The sequence below is a fragment of the Manis pentadactyla genome, chromosome 11 (assembly GCF_030020395.1).
Source record: "Manis pentadactyla isolate mManPen7 chromosome 11, mManPen7.hap1, whole genome shotgun sequence".
In the NCBI taxonomy this organism is placed as follows: domain Eukaryota; kingdom Metazoa; phylum Chordata; class Mammalia; order Pholidota; family Manidae; genus Manis; species Manis pentadactyla.
Window position 1 is genome coordinate 124,692,887 of NC_080029.1, and position 19,325 is coordinate 124,712,211.

A 19,325-nucleotide genomic window follows, 5' to 3' on the forward strand; every position below is an offset into this window, starting at 1 on the left:
GAAGACAGCTGGTTAGCCAGAGACGGGTAAGATTCCTCAAGGGAGGAACAACCTAAGACAGGCACAGTTGCAGGGGGGGCCATCAGGTGAGAAATTGGGGATCAACAGAGGTGAGGCTTAGAACCTCACACCCCTGTTTTGAGAGAAATCTGCATCTGTGGATGTTTTGTTGCCCTTGTCTAGCTTGGATTAATACTTAGTCTATAGGCACAGACCTGATCATCTACATTTGCCCTCTTACAGCACTAAATTATGTTTTCTACCTTTATCTTGCATCTACCTACCACTTCAGCATTTTATTAAAATAAAATAAGGAAGACAAAACCGAAAATTTCTGTGATGACTGCCCTTGTACTGTTCACCATGTAACTTATTCATTATGTAAGAATTTGTTCTCCATATCAGAACTTGTTCGTTATGCTTCAGAAGATGGGAGACTGACGAAAATTAGGCTTGGGGTGGATTAATGATTGTGCATTGAGCATTGACTCCCCTATACAGAATTTTATTGTTGTTAACAACCATTTGATCAATAAATATGAGAGATGCCCTCACAAAAAAAAAAAAAAAAGTACACACTTCCAATTGTAAAATAAATAAGTAACCGGGATGTAATGTATAGCATATGGAATATAGTCAAAATATTGTAACAACTTGGTATGGTGATAGCTGGTACCTAGAATATCATGTATATAAATGTTGAATCACTGTGTTGTACACCTGAAACTAATGTAATACTGTGTGTCAACTACCCTTCAATAAAAAATAATTATCTACAAAAAAAATAAATAAAATAAAATAAGGGAGAAATGTGAGATTCACATATAAATCAAGTATAAAAGTCAAATGAATATTCGTATTTGACCTGATTGTTTATAGTTCATGATGCGTAATCAAAACCGAAAGTTTCTGTGATATGACTGCCTTTCCACTGTTCACCATGTAAAAACTTGTTCATTATGCTTCAGAAGATTGAAGGCTGTTGAGAATTAGGCTTGGGGTGGATTAATGATTGTGCATTGAGTCCCCTATAGAGAATTTTATTGTTAACAACCATTTGATCAATAAATATGAGAGATGTCCTCTCAAAAAGAAAAACAAAAACAATACTGAGCATCCTGGAGAAAAGGTGGCAGAACTGTCGATTTTAAGTAATCACTCCCCAAGATCCTTACCTTCCACTTCTTCCAGTTGTTAGATTTGCTGTTGGGGCCCAGACAGGGAAGTAGGGACTGTGGGAGAGGGTGACGTAATGCCATGGGCTACAGGAATCTGCCAGAGACCCTTTAGATCCCACACTGAGGCACCAGTTCTGGCCAGGTCCAGAAATAGGGCTGCCCTGGTGCTGATACCTGTCCTGTGAGGTCCCCAATCCCCACGAGAATAGTACTGATTGTAACCAACGGCACTGATTCTAGGTGGTCCTCTTTCAGATTGCTTGTTCCCTTGAGGCATCTGAGATGCCTCTGGCCAGCCCAGGTTGTAAGGCACAAAGGGAAGGACACAGACAGCCCACTCCGGCCCTATCCTCTCCCTTGGACTTTGCTCCCTTTTACAGTCCCCCAAGCTAGGTACAGAGATCCTGAGCTATTTCACCCTCCCAAATTCCACACACTTTCCCCGAATGTCTCCTCCCCCAGTGTCTGCAGATGGCTGTGATCCGCTCCAGCTGGCCTGCTCCCCATTCCCTGCAGTGCTCCTTTCTTTCAGCAAACCCCATGGGTATGGACTTGAGATCATTTTCTGAAAGACATTCTGAGTCGTGAATTCACACATCAGGTAAAGCCCAGGAACTTCCCCGCCGGAGTTCAGCACTTTCGGAACAGTCTGCATCTGCCTCAACCTCCCCCAACGGAACCAAGGTTCAGGAGCGGTCAGGCTCACCTCCCTTGGAGGAAAACGGGGAGGCCCGAGGAGGTGGGTAAGTACTGAGGCCAGCCACCCGGCGACAGCCCTTGCTTGGTCCCGAACAGTCAGCCCCGTCCGTCCCGAGTGGGCGGAGGGTGCAGCTGCCGCCCCTGCGGTGCTTGGCGGGGCTCCCGCCCGGTCCTAGTGTCCGCTGCCAGAGTCTCCTTCAGACCTCCGAAGGCACCACCAGCTCTCGCTCTCCCGTGCCCGGCTCGCCGACGCCCGCGTGGCCCCACAGCTGAGCTCGCCGCGGTTGCCTCCCCGGCCCCCGCTAGCCATGAGCAGCGCGCGCTCCCTGGTCCTTTTCTCCTTGATTGCCGTTTGCAGGCGCGGTGAGTTCTTTTCGGGGTAGGAGGGAGGGGCGCCTGGGTAAGGCAGAGCCCGACGGGACTGGCCACAGGTGGGAAGGAAGGGAGGGTGCCCTGCGCTCGGGGGAGTGGCCCGAGGTTGCCCGGCCGGAAGAGGGTGTGGGCGAGACGAGCCTATGTGGGAGGGGCGGGCCCGGATAAGTGGGTCTGTGAGGTTTGGGGTGTGGACCACCTCTCTCTCTGCACGGGTGCCAGGGCCTCCCTCCGTGGCGCGTGCCTTTGGGCTGGGCATTGGGGCCGATGGACTCGCCTCTGCAGGCAGCACTGCTCAGCCCCAGCGCGAAGGGACGCCGAGAGGCACCGACTCCGGGTAGTAACAGGTTCTTCCCCTGAGAGGTCTGGACACGAGGGAGCAAACACGCTGCTCTGTCTTGGGGAAAGGACACATCACTTTTGTTGAAATCGGGCAACAGGCTTGCGGGGATGCGGCTTGCCCAAATCGCCAGCCTGGAATGTTCTGTAGTTTGGGACAGGGTCTCCTAAGAAAACACACCCTTAATGTACCACTGCTTCTGGTCATCCACCCCTGGGGGCTGGAGGGGCTGGACAGCCAGCTTGGCCGAGGGCGGGGCTCGTGAAGTGCAGCCTGCCAGTCCCTGACACCTGGAAATGAAACCCAAACAGTCCTTCCCAGGCAGAGGCCAGGTGTGGTGAGGGTTGCCTTCTCTGTGCCTCAGTTTCCCCACCTGAGTTCCAAGGACTCTTTCAGCTCCTACCCTCTGGCCCAAGCTTGTCCTCTGAGCCCTAGTCAACCTAGAGGACCGGGCTACATCTTGGACAGAGACACACCACAGGGGCTGTTGGAAGTAGGAGTGATGGGGACATAGAAGTTCCTGTAGGGAAGTGGAGCTCTCACCAGAGGTGGTGTCTGCACTCCGTGTGTGTGTCCTGGATCTGGAAACAGAGCCTGGGAATATGCATTTATATAAGCATCCAGGTGATACTTACAAATGACTGGAGAAGCTACAGAAAATATATGGTAAGCTTTCTGTAAACTGTGAAAACCTTAACTTTTTTTTTTTTAACTCATAGCTGCCTTTTAATAAACACAAATCTTCTGTTCCCTTCCTCAGTTAAAAGATTCACAAACCCTAACTGAAAAGCAGTCTGCCTTTTGGATGCCCACTTGGCAGGAAGATTCTGTTGACCTTTACCTTCTGTAGTTTGTAACCCAAACCAATAGGTATTATCTTTCCATTTCTCCAATATAGATTTTAAGGTCACTATGCTTTTTCAAACTGTACAGACACTCACATAGTTTAGAATTCCAGTTATGGGTTCCTCTTGGATAACCCCTTTCTGCTGGGGAGCAATTTTTCCAGAGAAGGCTTAGGAAGGCAAGGCCCTGGACAAAGGCAGGTGGAGCCCACTCCTTATCAGATTCATTGGGTCATGACTGACCCCTAGTGGTAGCCTCTCTGTTTACCTGAGATGTGACCCCTCATTTGCACCCCAGAAGCTTCCACCCATTCTGGACCATCCTTGTCAGGGCATGTCCCTTGTCTTTTGAAACTAGCAGACCTTGCAGGCATAAAGCAGCAGATGAAAACCCTAAATGTGTGTTGTTCCGGGCTTTTCCCCACCACCTTTTTGGGGAAGTAGGAGTGCATTCCAGTCTATAGCAGCCCTCCTGGTCATCCCCACCCGTAGCCCACACAGTCATACATACAAGTACAAACACAGGCATAGTCATGAGCACATACTTGTCTCCTCTGGACACCAACTCAGCCTCTGTAACGGCAGTCTCCTTAGAGTAAGTTAGCAAGAAATACAAAAGAAGGCACAGGGGTTGGGGAAGGGTCTCTGTCTGCAAGAAGCTCCTAGACCTGGCTCTGTCTCTGACTTGCTGAAGCTCTGAGTAAATTCCTTCCCCTCCTTGGTTTCAGTTTCCCCAGCTGAAAATGGGGAGTTAAGCTAAATGGTTTAAGGTTTTGGGAACCCCTAACTCTGGAGCCCATAGCTGGTACTAAGGTGGGGTTATGTCCCTCGGGGCCAGCTGAACGCCAGAGAGGCAAGACTGTTCCAAAGGTGAGCAGCCTGAGCATTTCAGCTGGGCTCAGAGCCGGAACACAAGCCCCCACAGCCTGCAGAGCAGCCCTGACTTCTCAGGAACCCAGACCAACCAGCCCCCTGGGGCTACAGAAATGGGAGATCCAGCCTCCCCTAGAATGGCACAGCTGGAGGCCAAGAGCTGCAGATTCTGACCCCAGAGCTGCCACAGACATGCCAGGTGGCCTTGGGCAAGTCATACCTTTCCTTCTGAAATAATGAGTCAATCAAAATATACACACTGAAGAAGGCCTGTGGGAGGGACCCATCTATAGCCTGGGGCTACAGACTGGCAGCCAGAGTATTCAAGGAGGTCCAAGGTATGAGAGGCAGGGCTCAGAATCTAGGCCAAGCATCCAAACGACCCCTTCTGGACAGCATGGGCAGTCTGGGGGAGGGACAGCAGGCAGTAGGTGCGCCTGCAGCATCTTTCACAAGGCACTAAATATTTCATCTGCTCCAGATAGGCAGCGACTTGGAAAGTGCATAAAGCAGGCAGGGTGGCACTGCTCCCTATGGCCATTTGTCTATCCCAGCACCCACCCAGGAGTCCACTTCAGAGTTGTTGATTGGGCAATCCACAATCTGGGCTCTCTGACCCCACCCACAGGGAGGGGTTAGCTAAGACACTGGGAACTCCTCTTCAGAGGAGGTTGTAGTCGGAGTCCTAGGCCTGGTGAGCTAGCAGCCCCTCTCTGCCACCCAACCCCCACCCCTTCAGCCTTCCTTACTCCCTCATCCTCCTCCTACCTGTTCTCCTGCCCCTACACTATTTCCTCTGTGCATCCTCATCTCTCTCCTTGCTGCTGGGCCTTCCTGCTTAGCTGTCCTTGACCTTCCTCTGAGTCTACCTCTTTCCAAGACACACACATTCTTCCTGAAGACACCAAGAGTAAATAAGATCGAGTCCCTGAACCTCACCTTCACTCCCAGATGTGTGAGGCAAATGCGATATGGACCCAAACACCACTTGGCAAGAGATCTGGGGCTTTGAACTCAGGGGGCCCCTGGCTAGGTCAGGTTCCCCAAAGAAGGCTGCATTTGTTGGGTCTTGAATGAGGCTCTGAGCCAAGACCACTCCTTTAAGCTCTAGACCAGGAGCCAACTGGCATTGGGTATTCTCAGTTGGTCTGAGTCTGAACCCAGTCAGTTCCCCCTAGCCTAGTCCTGTTCTCTTCTAAGTGAAAGCACCACCATTCACCCAGCTCTGCACACAAAATCCACATTAGAGTAATACCTCTTCTCCTCTATACTGGAAGCTTTCTGAGGCAGGAGCCATTTCTGGTTTTTTGCAAAACACAGACACTCAGATATTTGATGGCTGGTGGCCTTGGGACAATCCTGGCAGGAGTGTGTTCAAAGACTTAGAAGTAAGACAGTGAAGGCTACATGGGGTCAGGAAAACAGTTGGATATGGCCAGAATGTATAGTATCTGGGTGTAGAGGTAGGGAGGGAGGAAAGATCAGGTTGAGGAAGATAAGCTGGTACCAGGGGTAAAGGGCTTTGGATGCCATGCAGATCATTTGGGTTTGCACTTTGCCTACAGCTCTGAGAGGTTGTGGGCTCTGGTCTAGTTTGTTGGAGGAAGACTGCTCTGGCATTGCGTGGTGCATGATGTCGGGGTAGAGTGGGGGTGGAGAGACCAGCGAGGAGGCCACTGGAGGAGAGGGCAGGATAGTAAGCTAGGAGCAGGGCTAGGGGCACGGGAGGGAGGACAGCCTGAGAGACTTGGAAAGCAAAATAGGACTGGCTGGCCACTCCAGTTTCTGGAGGATGTCTAGAGTGTGATGTGCCATTCACTGCTAGAGGGAACAGGAGGAAGAGGTAGGACATGGGAGGAGAGAGCCAAGCTCTGCCTTGGATATATTTAACTTGAAATCCGCAGGGAGAAGCAGCCCTGCCAGCACTTCAGCTGCTCCCACTGGCCCTGAGGGCACCCTTACTGCGCTCCCTTCACTGCCATCAGTAAGGGTCAGATGACCGAGGGCCCAGCACATCTATGTTTTCCCAGGGGACTGTCACGTGGCCAATGCTGAGGAGAAGCTCATGGACGACCTTCTGAACAAAACCCGCTACAACAACTTGATCCGTCCAGCCACCGGCTCCTCCCCGCTCATCTCCATCCAGCTGCAGCTTTCCCTAGCCCAGCTCATCAGTGTGGTAGGTGCAGGGGCAGTTGTGCTAAAGGCAGGTTTCCAGTGCCCCAGCCAGGTCTGGGGAAAGGCAGTGGCCATTCAGTGTGTAGGGCTGGGAGTTGGGTGGTTTGTGTTTTACTTCTGGCATTGCTTAGACAAGATCCCAGATTGCTCATCTCATCTTTTTCCATATGCATAAATTAAGGAATTTGCCAAACCGTTAAGGGTTTTGATTGCCTCTAATAGGCTTTGATTCTTTCATTCCAAAAATACTGTCTGTGCCTTTGCTCATTTACTTCTCTTTGTCCTGCGCCACTCTGTGCACACTAGTGCAACAGTTTGGAGTCACCTACAAATCCATGATCTCAATATTGATTAAAATGCTTTGGCTTCAACTACCAGAACATCCAACTACAAGTGGTTAAAGCAAATAAGAAGAGTATTATATATATCACATAACAAGAGAGCAGGCCAATCGTTTCAGTGCTAGTTAATGCAGTAGTCTGCTGGTGTCAGGAGTCTAGGTCGTTGTCAGTGTCAGGACTGTGATTCTCTTGTTTTTTCTGCCTTCATCCTAAGATGGCAGACACAGCTCCAAACATAAAATCTTCACATAATAATGTCTGCAGCAGGAAATGGCAAATCCCTTCTTGGGTCCCTTTTCAAGTATAAGGAAAACTTTCCCAGAGACCTGCCCTCTAGATAATCCCCACATCTCAGATGCCAGGGCTGCAGCTCATGCCTAAGCCTTAACCAATCATTGGCTGGAGGAATGGAATTACCATGGTTGGCTAAGACTTATCATTACATGTCAAGGAGGATGGGGAAGGGTCCATGAAGTTCATGAGTATCCAATATCTAACAAAGTCATGATTTTGTTAATAGAGATGTGAAGGGGAATGGTCACTGGGTAGGCAACCAATTAGCCTGCCATAGACAGGTAGGCTCCCAACATGGCCATTAACTTCTCCTTGTCTTCACAGCTCTATCCTATTATCTTCCCCAGCCTACTCAACAGATGGCCTCACATACACCCTACTTGGAGGAGAGAGGAGCTAGGTTGCAGTAAACTAATGGATCCAGATGTCCAGGAATAGGGACAGGACCAGAGGCAACTCCTGCCCCAGTATAGCCATGTGGGTGAGGGTCTGGACAAATAAGGGCAGTTGCTGAAGGTACAGAAGGGAGGAATGGACTGCAGAATTCACAGCAGGGTTGTCAGGTCTCAGTGTGTGGATGTGGGGAAGGGGTGGGGGTGCTGAGGAAAGCTGAGGTACCAGGGAGTTCCCCTTCTTCCCTTTGCTTTCTCTGAGGTGTGGATGTCTGAGGGAACCATGGCCCATTGTTAACTTTCCCCATGTGGCCCTTCCCACATCCCTATGCATTGGGCTGGAACCCTGCCCTTGGCAGCAGCACTGAGGGGAGTTTATATGAGGAGCATGTAGGGTTTTCTGTCCAGCCATGGGGAAGGAGGTAAATGAGCTGGCTGAGCCTCCTCTAGTCAGGTGGCTGCCTTCTTACCCACTGCCCCTCTCCCTAGCACAACTGGCCCCCATAAACCCAGCCCTTCCAACCAAGACCTCTCAAGGAATGAAGAGCTTGTGCTCTCTGTCCCTCTCCCCTCTGTAGGCCGACTGGAAGAAATAAGGGCTTCTGGCCAGGCTATGCCCAGGCTGGTTACTGAGAATTACTGTCTTGCCAAGGGGGTTTTGCTTAATGGGGTGAGCCCAGCTGCTGTCCTGGTGAGGGTGAACAGCCAGGCACTCTGGCCAAGATTCTAGGCTAAGGCTGCCAGTGCCAGATCTGCACTGTGGGCCCCATGCAGAAGTTACCAGAAGGAGGATAGGGTACAGCCTCCAGCCCCCATGCATGTGAGTGTGCCACTATGAGTTGTTATTATCCTGAAAGCTGAATTTAGAACAGATACTAAGTTTTAGGATTTTTTTCCCTCTTCTGTATGTCAGGGCTTGGTTTTCAAGGAGGGAGAGTTATGGGTATAACCACTTTGAATATGGAAGTTTCTAGGAAGTAGGCAAGGTGTTTGTGCTGGGTAAGTCAAGCAGGCCTTCAGAGGCAGCTCTTTGAGGAGGCCAGTGACTTGAACCAATGCCCTCAGGCATGTAAACATCAGCTGCTAAGTGACAGAAGGGGAGTGAGGGACAGGACTAAGGCAAAAGAGAGCTTTCTGGGTGATAGAAATGTTCTTTGTCTTGAAAGGAGGGGGGTTCATGAATAATACATTTGTTAAAATTGATCAGACTGTACACTAAGATCTAAGCATTTACAACTATTTAAATTACAACTTAAAAAATGTTTTAGAGACAGATGGTTTTCAGTTTTCAGCAATGGCCAAGTAGCATGTTGCACATTAAACTTTTCACAAGAACAGTTAGAAAAGCTGGACAAAAATGTCCACACATGAAATGAAAGCCTCTTCAACAGCTGGTGTTGGCAAAACTGGACAGCTACATGTAAGAGAATGAAACTGGATCACTATCTAACCCCATACACAAAAGTAAATTCAAAACGGATCAAAGACCTGAATGTAAGTCATGAAACCATAAAACTCTTAGAAAAAAACAAAGGGAAAAATATCTTGGACATAAACATGAGCAACTTCTTTATGAACATATCTCCCCGGGCAAGGGAAACAAAAGCAAAAATGAATAAGTGGGACTATATCAAGCTGAAAAGCTTCTGTAGAGCAAAGGACACCACCAATAGAACAAAAAGGCATCCTACATAATGGGAGAATATACTCATAAATGACAGATTCGATAAAGGGTTGACATTCAAAATAATAAAGAGCTCATGCACCTCAACAAACAAAAAGCATATAATCCAATTAAATGGGCAGAGGAGCTGAACAGATACTTATCCAAAGAAGAAATTCAGATGGCCAACAGACACATGAAAAGATGCTCCACATAGCTAGTCATCAGAGAAATGCAAATTAAAACCACAATGAGATATCACCTCACACCAGTAAAAGATTGCCACCATCCAAAAGACAAACAACAACAAATGCTGGCGAGGTTATGGAGAAAGGGGAACCCTCCTACACTGCTGGTGGGAATGTAAATTAGTTCAACCATTGTGGAAAGCAGTAGGGATGTTCCTCAAAAAGCTCAAAATAGAAATACCATTTGACCCAGGAATTCCACTCCTAGAAATTTACCCTAAGAATGCAGCAGCCCAGTTTGAAAAAGACAGATGCACCCCTATGTTTAACGCAGCACTATTTACAGTAGCCAAGAAATGGAAGCAACCTAAGTGTCCATCAGTAGATGAATGGATAAAGATGTGGTACATATACACAATGGAATATTATTCAGCCATAAGAAGAAAAAAAATCCTATCATTTGCAACAACATGGATGGAGCTAAAGGGTATTATGCTCAGTGAAATAAGCCAGGCAGAGAAAGACAAGTATCAAATGATTTCACTCATCTGTGGAGTATAAGAACAAAGAAAAAAACTGAAGGAACAAAAAAGCAGCAGACTCCACAGAACCCAGTAGGACCAAAGGGAAAGGGACTGGGGAGAATGGGTGGGAAGGGAGGGGTAAAGGGGGAAAAAGAAAGGGGGCATTATGATTTGCATGTGTAATGTATGTGGGGGTCACAGGGAGGGCTGTACAACACAGAGAAGACAAGTAGTGATTCTATAGCATCTTACTATGCTGATAGACAATGACTGTAATGGGGTATGTGGGGGGACTTGGTGATGGGGGGAGTCTAGTAAACATAATGTTCCTCATGTAATTGTAGATTAATGATAACCAAAATATATATATATATATATATATCCACCCCATTCCCCACATCTGTTTGGGGGTCTTTGAGAGCTCAGTCAGGACTTAATGCACCAGGTTCCAGGAGGTGATCCTGCCAGCCCATGGTGCTTTCCCCAGTGTGTGATAATCAGTAAACAGTGAAGGGTCAATGGCTAAGGAGCTGAGCACAAAGTGGTGGCTGAGAACCTGGGAAGCCTTGATGAATGTTTAGCACTCTCATGGTCTGGAGTCACACATTTAGAGTCTGAGCCCCATTAGGAGATGGGACCTTGGTAGAGACATTGAAAGGACCATGCCTAAGAATAAAAATGAATAAAACATAGACCAGCCTTCACAATAACAACCTGCTTTGAACTATTTGAACCCTTCCCTTCTTAGGAACTAGGAAAGAACAGATTAGATTAAGGAGATCTGCCTCTCCTCTAACTCCCTGCCATAAAGGCAAAAGCAGTACTCCCCGGAGGCATTAAAGTTGGATAAAAACTTACTAGGTATGCAATGAGACAAGTAAAATAAGAAATACCAAGAGAAAAAAGAAGACAATGGAAACAGATGACTCAGATATTAGAGAGATCAGACACAGACTTTAAAATAACTGCCATTAAGATGGTAAATTTTATGTTATGTGAATTTTACCACTATCAAAAATAAATAGTAAATAAATCAATTTTCTTAAAAAGAAAATAACAGCCATTAATATGTTCAAAAAATTATAATGATGGAGAATTAAAATTCACTGGATTGGTTAAGTAGATTGGTCATAGCAGAAGAGGGTAATGAACTGAAAGAAATGTCAATGGAAAATAACTGGACAAATGATAGAAAAAAGGATGGACAATCTGTATTGATTGAAAAAAAGATAATATGGTACATGAAAAGAAAAGAAGGTCAGGTCTAACATGTATATCTGGAGTTCCAGAATAAGTGGAAATAAAGGATAAGACAGAAGTAATATTTGAAATGACACTTGCTGAGAATTTTCCAACACTGACCAAAGACATAAAACTACAGATTCCAAGGATCTGTGAATACCATGAGGGGTAAGTACAGAGAAAATCATACCCAGGTAATTCATATTAAAACTCTTAACAACCTAAGACAAAGAAAATCTTAAAAGCAGTGAGAGGGAAAAGAAAGACAGAAGCAACAATAAAACTAACAGCTGAAAATGGAAGCCAGAACACTGAATGACATTTTAAAACTGCTGTAAGAAAAAACCCACAAACCTAGAATTAGATAACCAGTGAAAATAAACCTCAAAAATGAAGGTTTAATAAAATATTTTCAGACAAGAAATAGAAAATAAATAAAATCTGACCATAAGGAATATAATCCCAGATGGAAACACAGAAATGTAGGAAAGAATGAAGCAAAACAAAGAGTAAATGTAAAGATTAATTTAAATTGATATTGACAGTATAAAACAATAAAAATATATTGCAAGGTTTTAATTACATGTAGAATTAAATACATGACAACAATCGCCCAAAAGTCAGAAGGGGATAGATGGAATTGAAATGTTCTAAAGTTCTTGCCTTGTTCTAGAAATGGTAAAAGTACTAATTTGTATTAGATTCTAAAAAGTTAAGAATATGCATATTGTAGTCTCCAGGTTAATATTGGGAGAAATGGAATAACATAATCTGAAGTAAGGCAAGAAAAATGAGAAAAAGAAATAAACAGAAAACAGATGATAGGTTTAAAGCAAACATATCATAACTACATTAAATGTAAATGGCTTAAATACTCTAATAAAAAAAAGACAATTGGCATACATCCTTCTCTCTCTTCTTCCCACCTTTCCCTCAACAGTCTGGGGACATAATGGCTGGAGCTACAACAATCATCTTGGACCATGCTAATAAGACTACACTCTAGGTGTGGCAGAGAAGAAAGCTGGAAGGAATGTGTGTCCCTGAAGACTTTGTAGAGAAGAAAACACCATATATGTCTGAACTGTAAACTTTATTTAAACCAGTGTTACTCTGGCTGACTGTTACTGGCAGCTGAACCTTATCCTACTGATATGCTCACATAGTTGAGGGTTCAGGAAAGTTTCTTTGAAGAAGTGACTCAAGCTGAGATCAAGATGCTGGAAGTTATTTTGCTGAAGAGGAGGCAGGGAAAATGTACAGACTGAGAACACAAGACGCAGAGAACTGAAGGTGGCAAGGGGATGGAGGGTGCAAGGACAGAGCACAGAATAAAGGGAAAGAGGGTGGTGAAACGAAGCTGGGAAAGTTGGAAAGGCCTTGCAGACCCTGTGAAGGAGTTAGATTTTTATTATATATCTAAAGAAAGCCACAGAAGTGACCCATGGAGGGATAGAACTGAAGGGGAAAGTGGCAGGAATTTTGGAAAGTTTATTCTGGCTGCATAGGAAGAATAGATGTGTGTGTGTTGGGGATGCGGGTGGTGCACAATGGACATAGACCAATGGGAGGGTCTTGCAATGGTCTAGAGAGAAATGGATTAGGGTGGGCTGGATTATTGTGGTAGGATTTTTGTATTTTTCAGCACCCTGGCCGCTCTGCAGAGAGTAGACTAAAGGCTAGGGCAGAGCAGGAAGACCAATAGTCCAGGTGACAGATGATGGTGCCATGGAGACGAAGGAAAGCAGACAAATTTGAGATACTTGTAAGAAATACAATCCATAGGACCTACTAATGGATCAGAAAGTGAGGTGTCAGAGACAACTCCCAGATTTCTGGCATGTGGAATTCTATGGCTGGGGGTGCCAGTGGAGGACCAGGTTTGTGTGAAAATCATGAGCTTTGTCTCAGACACCCTGGGTGTAAAACACCATTGAGCCACACAAGAGATGTTGGGCCAGCAGTTGGTCACATGTCCCTGGAGCTCAGAGCCTTTTGTGTGACAAAGTGAGATCTGTATGTGAGGGCTCCTCCTACCCATTGAACTGATAACCCCATTTTCCTCCCCAGAATGAGCGAGAACAGATTATGACCACCAACGTCTGGCTGAAGCAGGTAAGTGCCCTGATGGATCCCCAGCCCAGAAGGACTTTCCTCTAGGGTTGCCTCCTGGTGCTGATGGACCTACCAATGAAGGGGCATTACCTATCTGCTCAGGAATGGACTGACTACCGTCTGGCCTGGAACAGCTCCCGTTATGAGGGTGTAAACATCCTGAGGATCCCTGCAAAGCGCATCTGGCTGCCTGATATTGTGCTTTACAACAAGTGAGTTGCAGGGTTGGCTAAGTTGGTGAGGGCCAGGGCAGTGGGCCCAGCCTCTGGGCTCCTCAGTTCGTTAGTTCAACCTCAGTCCTCATCTGTGCTTCACTCAGACTTTCAGGCCATCGGTCTAGAAGAGGAATTAGAAACGAGCAGTGTCAGCACACTCAGGTACAGTTGGGGAATCAGAGACCCAGAGATGGGGGCCTTTGCTAACTCACTCTCTAGCACAGCTGGCACCAGGGCCAGCATCCTGACCCGGAGTCCAGTGCTCTTTTTATCCTCCATACTGTCTTTTGGACCCTCAGTTGCTTTTTCTGTTTGGGGTATTGGTAGCAATGAGTTACTGTGCATAAATATCTTAGGTAGGTGGAGGGAGCTAAAGAAACTCTTCATGGGTTGTAGTTATATCAACAGCAGCATGAAATGATTATAAGTATGTTAGGGACAACAGACCTGAGTTCAAATTTCAGCTGTATTGTTTACTAGTTTTCTGATTTTGAAGAAGTCATTTAATGTCTCTGAGCCTTGGTTTTCCCATCTGTAAAATGAGGGTAATAATAAAACCTACCTCTTTGAACTATTGTGAGGCTTAAATGAACCAAACATGAGGAGCTTTTAGGCTGCTTCATTGGAAGGCTTGCTCTACCAAGTAAAACAGGCCTTTGCAGTGAGGGCATGAGATGGGGAAGGGAGAGTTTGGAAGGGTAATTAGTGAGAAATAATACTGAAGGGCTTTTTGGTGAGTTCTGAGAGTGGGTGGTCAGGCCTTGTCTGTGGATTTCATGATGCTCTCTCCATGCCCTGCCCCCACTCTCAGCGCTGATGGGACATACGAGGTGTCTCTCTACACCAATGTGATGGTCCGCTCCAATGGCAGCATCCTGTGGCTGCCCCCCGCCATCTATAAGAGTGCCTGCAAGATTGAGGTAAAGCACTTCCCCTTTGACCAACAGAACTGTACCCTCAAGTTCCGCTCTTGGACCTATGACCATACAGAGATTGATATGGTCCTCAAGTCACCAACAGCCAGCATGGATGACTTTACCCCCAGTGGTGAATGGGACATAGTGGCCCTTCCAGGGCGAAGGACAGTGAACCCACAAGACCCCAGCTACGTGGATGTGACTTATGACTTCATTATCAAGCGCAAGCCACTCTTCTACACCATCAACCTCATCATCCCCTGTGTGCTCATCACCTCGCTGGCCATCCTTGTCTTCTACCTGCCATCTGACTGTGGTGAGAAGATGACGCTGTGCATCTCCGTGCTGCTGGCGCTCACAGTCTTCCTGCTGCTCATCTCCAAGATCGTGCCACCCACCTCCCTTGATGTGCCGCTCATCGGCAAGTACCTCATGTTCACCATGGTGCTGGTCACCTTCTCTATTGTCACCACTGTCTGTGTGCTCAACGTGCACCACCGCTCACCCAGCACCCACACCATGGCGCCCTGGGTCAAGCACTGCTTCCTACACAAACTACCCACCTTCCTCTTCATGAAGCGTCCTGACAGCAGCCCCTCCGGGGCCCCCCAGCCCAGCCAGTCTCTCCTGACCAAGTCCAGAGCCACCACCACTACCGTGGCCATGGGACCTGCCAGCCCTTCCAACCTCTATGGGAACTCCATGTACTTTGTGAATCCTGCCACTACAGCTCTCAGGTCTCCAGTTGGCTCCGACTTGGCGGGTATTCCCAGGGATTTTTGGCTGAGGTCTTCTGGGAGGTTCCAGCAGGATGTGCAGGAGGCTCTAGAGGGTGTCAGCCTCATCGCCCAGCACATGAAGAGTGATGACCAAGAGCAGAGTGTAAGTTGCTAGCCAAGCTGCTGCCCCTGCCCACAAGCTTCCCGTTTCCCGCAGTTAATTCATATGAGACAGAGGCTCTCAAACTCTTGGTTTGAATAAGGAATCCCAAACTGAAATGGCCCTCTGAGGACGCAGGGGAACAAGCCTCAGAATCCCACTCTGGGAGGGAAGCAGGGGTATTCACCTGTCAATGCCCATCCCCCATGGTTAGAATGTATCCATCCCTACTGCATTAATGCCCCTGCACTCCTGGTTATGCCAGCCAACTCTGGAGCATGCTGGAGAAAGCCCTGGGGCAGAGAAGAAAGGAAATGCAGGCACCTGAAGTGGGAGGCTGTCAGAGGGCTGGAAAATGCCTTCTGTAGGCTTTAGGGACACGTGTGGGCTGAGGCGCCAACGGCAAACTGCTCCATCCCCATAGGCTTGCCAAGGAAGCCATACGTTACCTTTATGGCTTTTAGGAATTTGGAAACATCAATTAAAATACTGCTACCAAGGCAATAAATTATCAAGTAGGCTGACTATAATTACAGATTTCTTTTTAAAGGTTAAGTTACTTTCACAGGACAAAGTAATGAGTGCCAGAGTTAAGGTATCTGAAATAACTGCACTTCAAAGGACAATTTCATAATTAGCTCAACACAGAATGTGATGGTAACAGAAATTTCCACATACATCCCCATAGTGGTCAGGAGAGCAAGCTTCATGGTCTTGCAAGTGTTCTCATTCCAGCGCCTTATCAGATCAGATTCTTTGAACAAGGTGTTTATGGCACAGCATGCAGCTGAATGGAAAAGAGCACTGTCTCCTTGTTCCTGTCTTTCCACCATTACTCTTCACTAGACGCCTTCTCCAGGGAAAATGCTGGGATTCCATTAGCACAGAGAGAAAAGAGCAGGGCAGAAAAGCTCCAAAATCATGCTGTGGAAAAGAGAAAAGAGAATTGCTAACAAATAGAATTTAGGACACAAGCTCCTCCACACCGTGGCTCCTCGGGGTATGGTGCTCAGACCAGCAGCAGTAGCCACGGCCTGGGTATTGGCTAGAAATGTAGCATCTCGGCCCCCACCCCAAGCTTCTGAGTCAGAATCTGCATTTTCACCAGATCCCCAGGCAGATTCCTAGGCATTTCCCACTTGGAGAGACACAGCTCTCTAGGACTGTCAGATTTCCCTTTCTAAAAATTAATTTGTGTTTTCTTTTGTTTAAAACAATTCAGTAGTTCAGCATTACCTAATTCATTGTCTCCTAAATGTTACTATATAGCTTGGGACCTTTCTGGCTAAATGAGAACCTTGTGGACAACTTTTCAAAATACAGCTTTGGGGCCACCCTTACTGACTGAGCCAGTATCTCTGTGGGAGGCGTCCAGGAGCCTGCTTCTCCCACCAGATCCCCAGGGACTTGTGTGCACATGCAGGCTGAGAAACACTGGTCTCTTGTGCCCCCATATGAGCTGGCACCCCTTCTGAGCTCTCTCTTCTAAAGGTCTTGGCAGTTGCAGGTCTCCTGCTCTTTCTGACTCAATTAATTAAAAGCCTCTTGTGGAAAGTAGCTTAGGCAGGACCCACCATTATTATAATTGCCAGTGTTAATTGAGCTGCAACCATACATCAGCTGCCCAGCCAGGACCTGACATATATTATTGCTAACCCTCCCAGGAACCCTCTGTGAAGTGGCACTTACTCAAACCCGCATTTTACAATAGGGAGAGGCCCACTGACTTACCCAGTGTCACACAGCTAGCCCAGAGCAGAACCAAGCTCCATATATTTGGATCTTTCTGATGTCTTTAAACTTTCTTGCCCTGTACTGAGCAAATGGTGGACTTCTTGATTGATAACTTTCTCATATCTAGCTGGAAAAAGAGGCTTTCTTTCCTTCCAGATCTTGTCTGCTAAACCAGCCCAAGCTGTGTTTCTCATCCACAGCACTTTCATCCTCCTGGTTATTAGCTGGTCACTATAAATAGCATATCACAAAAATATAAAAAGAAAAGGCACACACACCAAAAAAAGTCATTTGAAATGAGTGCTGTCAGGCTGTCGGAAAGAAACCCAGGACAGCCGAGGAGCACTCAGCGTGCAGAGCTGGGCATGCCTGCTGCATCTTAGGGACAGGCCACAGTTGTTTGGCTGGGGGTGAGGGGACCGATGGGCACAGGATTACCCTGGAAGATAGATACACACCGTCGATGCAGCCCTGACAAATTGGGTCACTGACATCAGCTGGCCTGTTGCTGCCCAAATTTCCAACTCCAGAGCCTCTGTTTAGTTCTGATCTGGCCACTTTGCACTAGGAAAGGGCAGCCGGGGAATCCAGACCATCCAGAGTGTGGTGGGGGGAGACCAAGGTGCTGGCTCACTCTCAGGGCACAAAGAAGGTGGGCACATTTGTGGTGATACCTGCAAAGGGCAGCCAGCTTTCTATGAACCTCGCACCCCACAGCCACCTCTGAGAAGACCAAAGGGAGAGAAAGAGAGATGTGAGGCAGCAGGAGGGGCTGGGTCTTAATCATAGGAACTAGCAGACACTGCTGCTATGGAAATGAGCAAATTAAGCAGCAGCACATCCAGGTGGGTCCCGAATCTTCCTTTGTGGGAAGCCAGCTCCAGCAGAAGGCTTAGGGTGAAAATAAGAGAAGGGGCCTTGTCCCCTTATTTATAAGATGTGTTTTTCAAATCATAATGTGTGATATTGGTAACCCCCTCCATTCCTAACTTTGCTGTATAGCCTGTGTTCCCAGTGGCTCTGCAGTGCCACAGTGGCGGCCACAAGGGGTAGATTGAGGACCTGAGAGGCACAGAGGTCCCCAGCAAGTTCTGAGTGGCCTGTAAGGTCCCTGGCCAGAGAGAGGGGGCCCAGTTCAGGGGAAAGTACAGGAGGATCCCAGCGTTCAGTGCCTGTAACTGGCCCCTCTTTCTGCCCACAGGTTGTTGAAGACTGGAAATACGTGGCTATGGTGGTGGATCGGCTGTTCCTGTGGGTGTTCGTGGTTGTGTGTGTGCTCGGCACTGTGGGGCTTTTCCTACCTCCCCTCTTCCAGACCCATACACCTTCTGAGGGGCCCTAAGCTGCTCTGTGCCCAGGGGCCCCTGGATTTGTGAAGTGAGATGATGTGAGTGGCCAGGTGGGCAGTTTGCTGCTTCCTTCCTATGGCTGATGAGGCCCTAAATAAATATGAGGCTAGCAGCCATGGCTGAGGCAGAGGCAAGGATGGGGGTCCCAGACTGAACTCCCTGAAGGCCTTGGAGGAGCCCCAGGAAACCCCAGCAGGAGTGGGCTTTGGACAGTTTGATTCTGGCTAGTTTTCCTCCCAAGCCCCTGCACCAGGGGCTGGGGAGGATGAGCACCAAAGTAGCATCTCATATGTGCCATGCATCTTGCCTGCACCCCGGCCTACCTCTTTTCCATCTCCCCACCCATTCCCACCACCCCTCGTCCCTGAGGCTCACAGGCCTTCTTTCAGCCCCTCATACACACCCAAATCCTTCCCAGCTTACAGCCTTTGCATGTGCTGTACCTTCTCAAACCTTCCCAAGGGCCTCCTAAACTCTTCCCAAGGCCGCATCACTCAGGACTCCACTCTGATCCCTCCTGTGTTCCACTGTAACCCCCTCCAGTCACTTATTCTAAAGTGTTCTCCTCCCATGGCCACATGTCTCGACCACCTTCCTGCAGCAATCCTCAGTACCTCATGCTCTTATTTAGTGGCATGTTCATTGTCCTCTCTTACCCACTAGAGTTTGAGCTCTGTGAGAGTAGGGACCTGGTATTCCCTGCAGTATTCCCAGGGCCTAAGACAGAGCCTGGCATATAGTAGGTGCTCAATAAATGTTTTTTGAATCAAATAATGGCTCGCTCCTATTCTTCCTTCAAGCTCTGATGCCCCTCGTCTGAGCAGCCATACTTGGCTCCACACCTGAAAGGCATGGTTCTCTCCTACACACTCCATATCCCTGGTCACAGTCTGCTCTATGTCACAGCTGGGTTTGGGGGTATCTCCCTCACAGGTGCTCTAATTGGTCCCCCCACATACTATATTTTGCCTAGTGCCTGGCCTGTTG

The 19,325-nt window shown here is 47.6% G+C and overlaps 1 protein-coding gene across 1 annotated transcript; it reads left to right on the plus strand.

Annotated features, from left to right (window-relative positions):
- The first annotated feature begins 1,928 nt into the window (after window positions 1-1,928).
- CHRNB4 (cholinergic receptor nicotinic beta 4 subunit) lies at window positions 1,929-19,103 on the plus strand. The gene is made up of 6 exons (XM_036907589.2): window positions 1,929-2,240; window positions 6,338-6,486; window positions 13,200-13,244; window positions 13,347-13,456; window positions 14,271-15,258; window positions 18,191-19,103. The coding sequence occupies exons 1-6, from the start codon at window positions 2,186-2,188 to the stop codon at window positions 18,329-18,331; spliced, it is 1,488 nt and encodes a 495-aa protein (XP_036763484.1). The 5' UTR covers window positions 1,929-2,185; the 3' UTR covers window positions 18,332-19,103.
- Window positions 19,104-19,325: the final 222 nt, after the last annotated feature.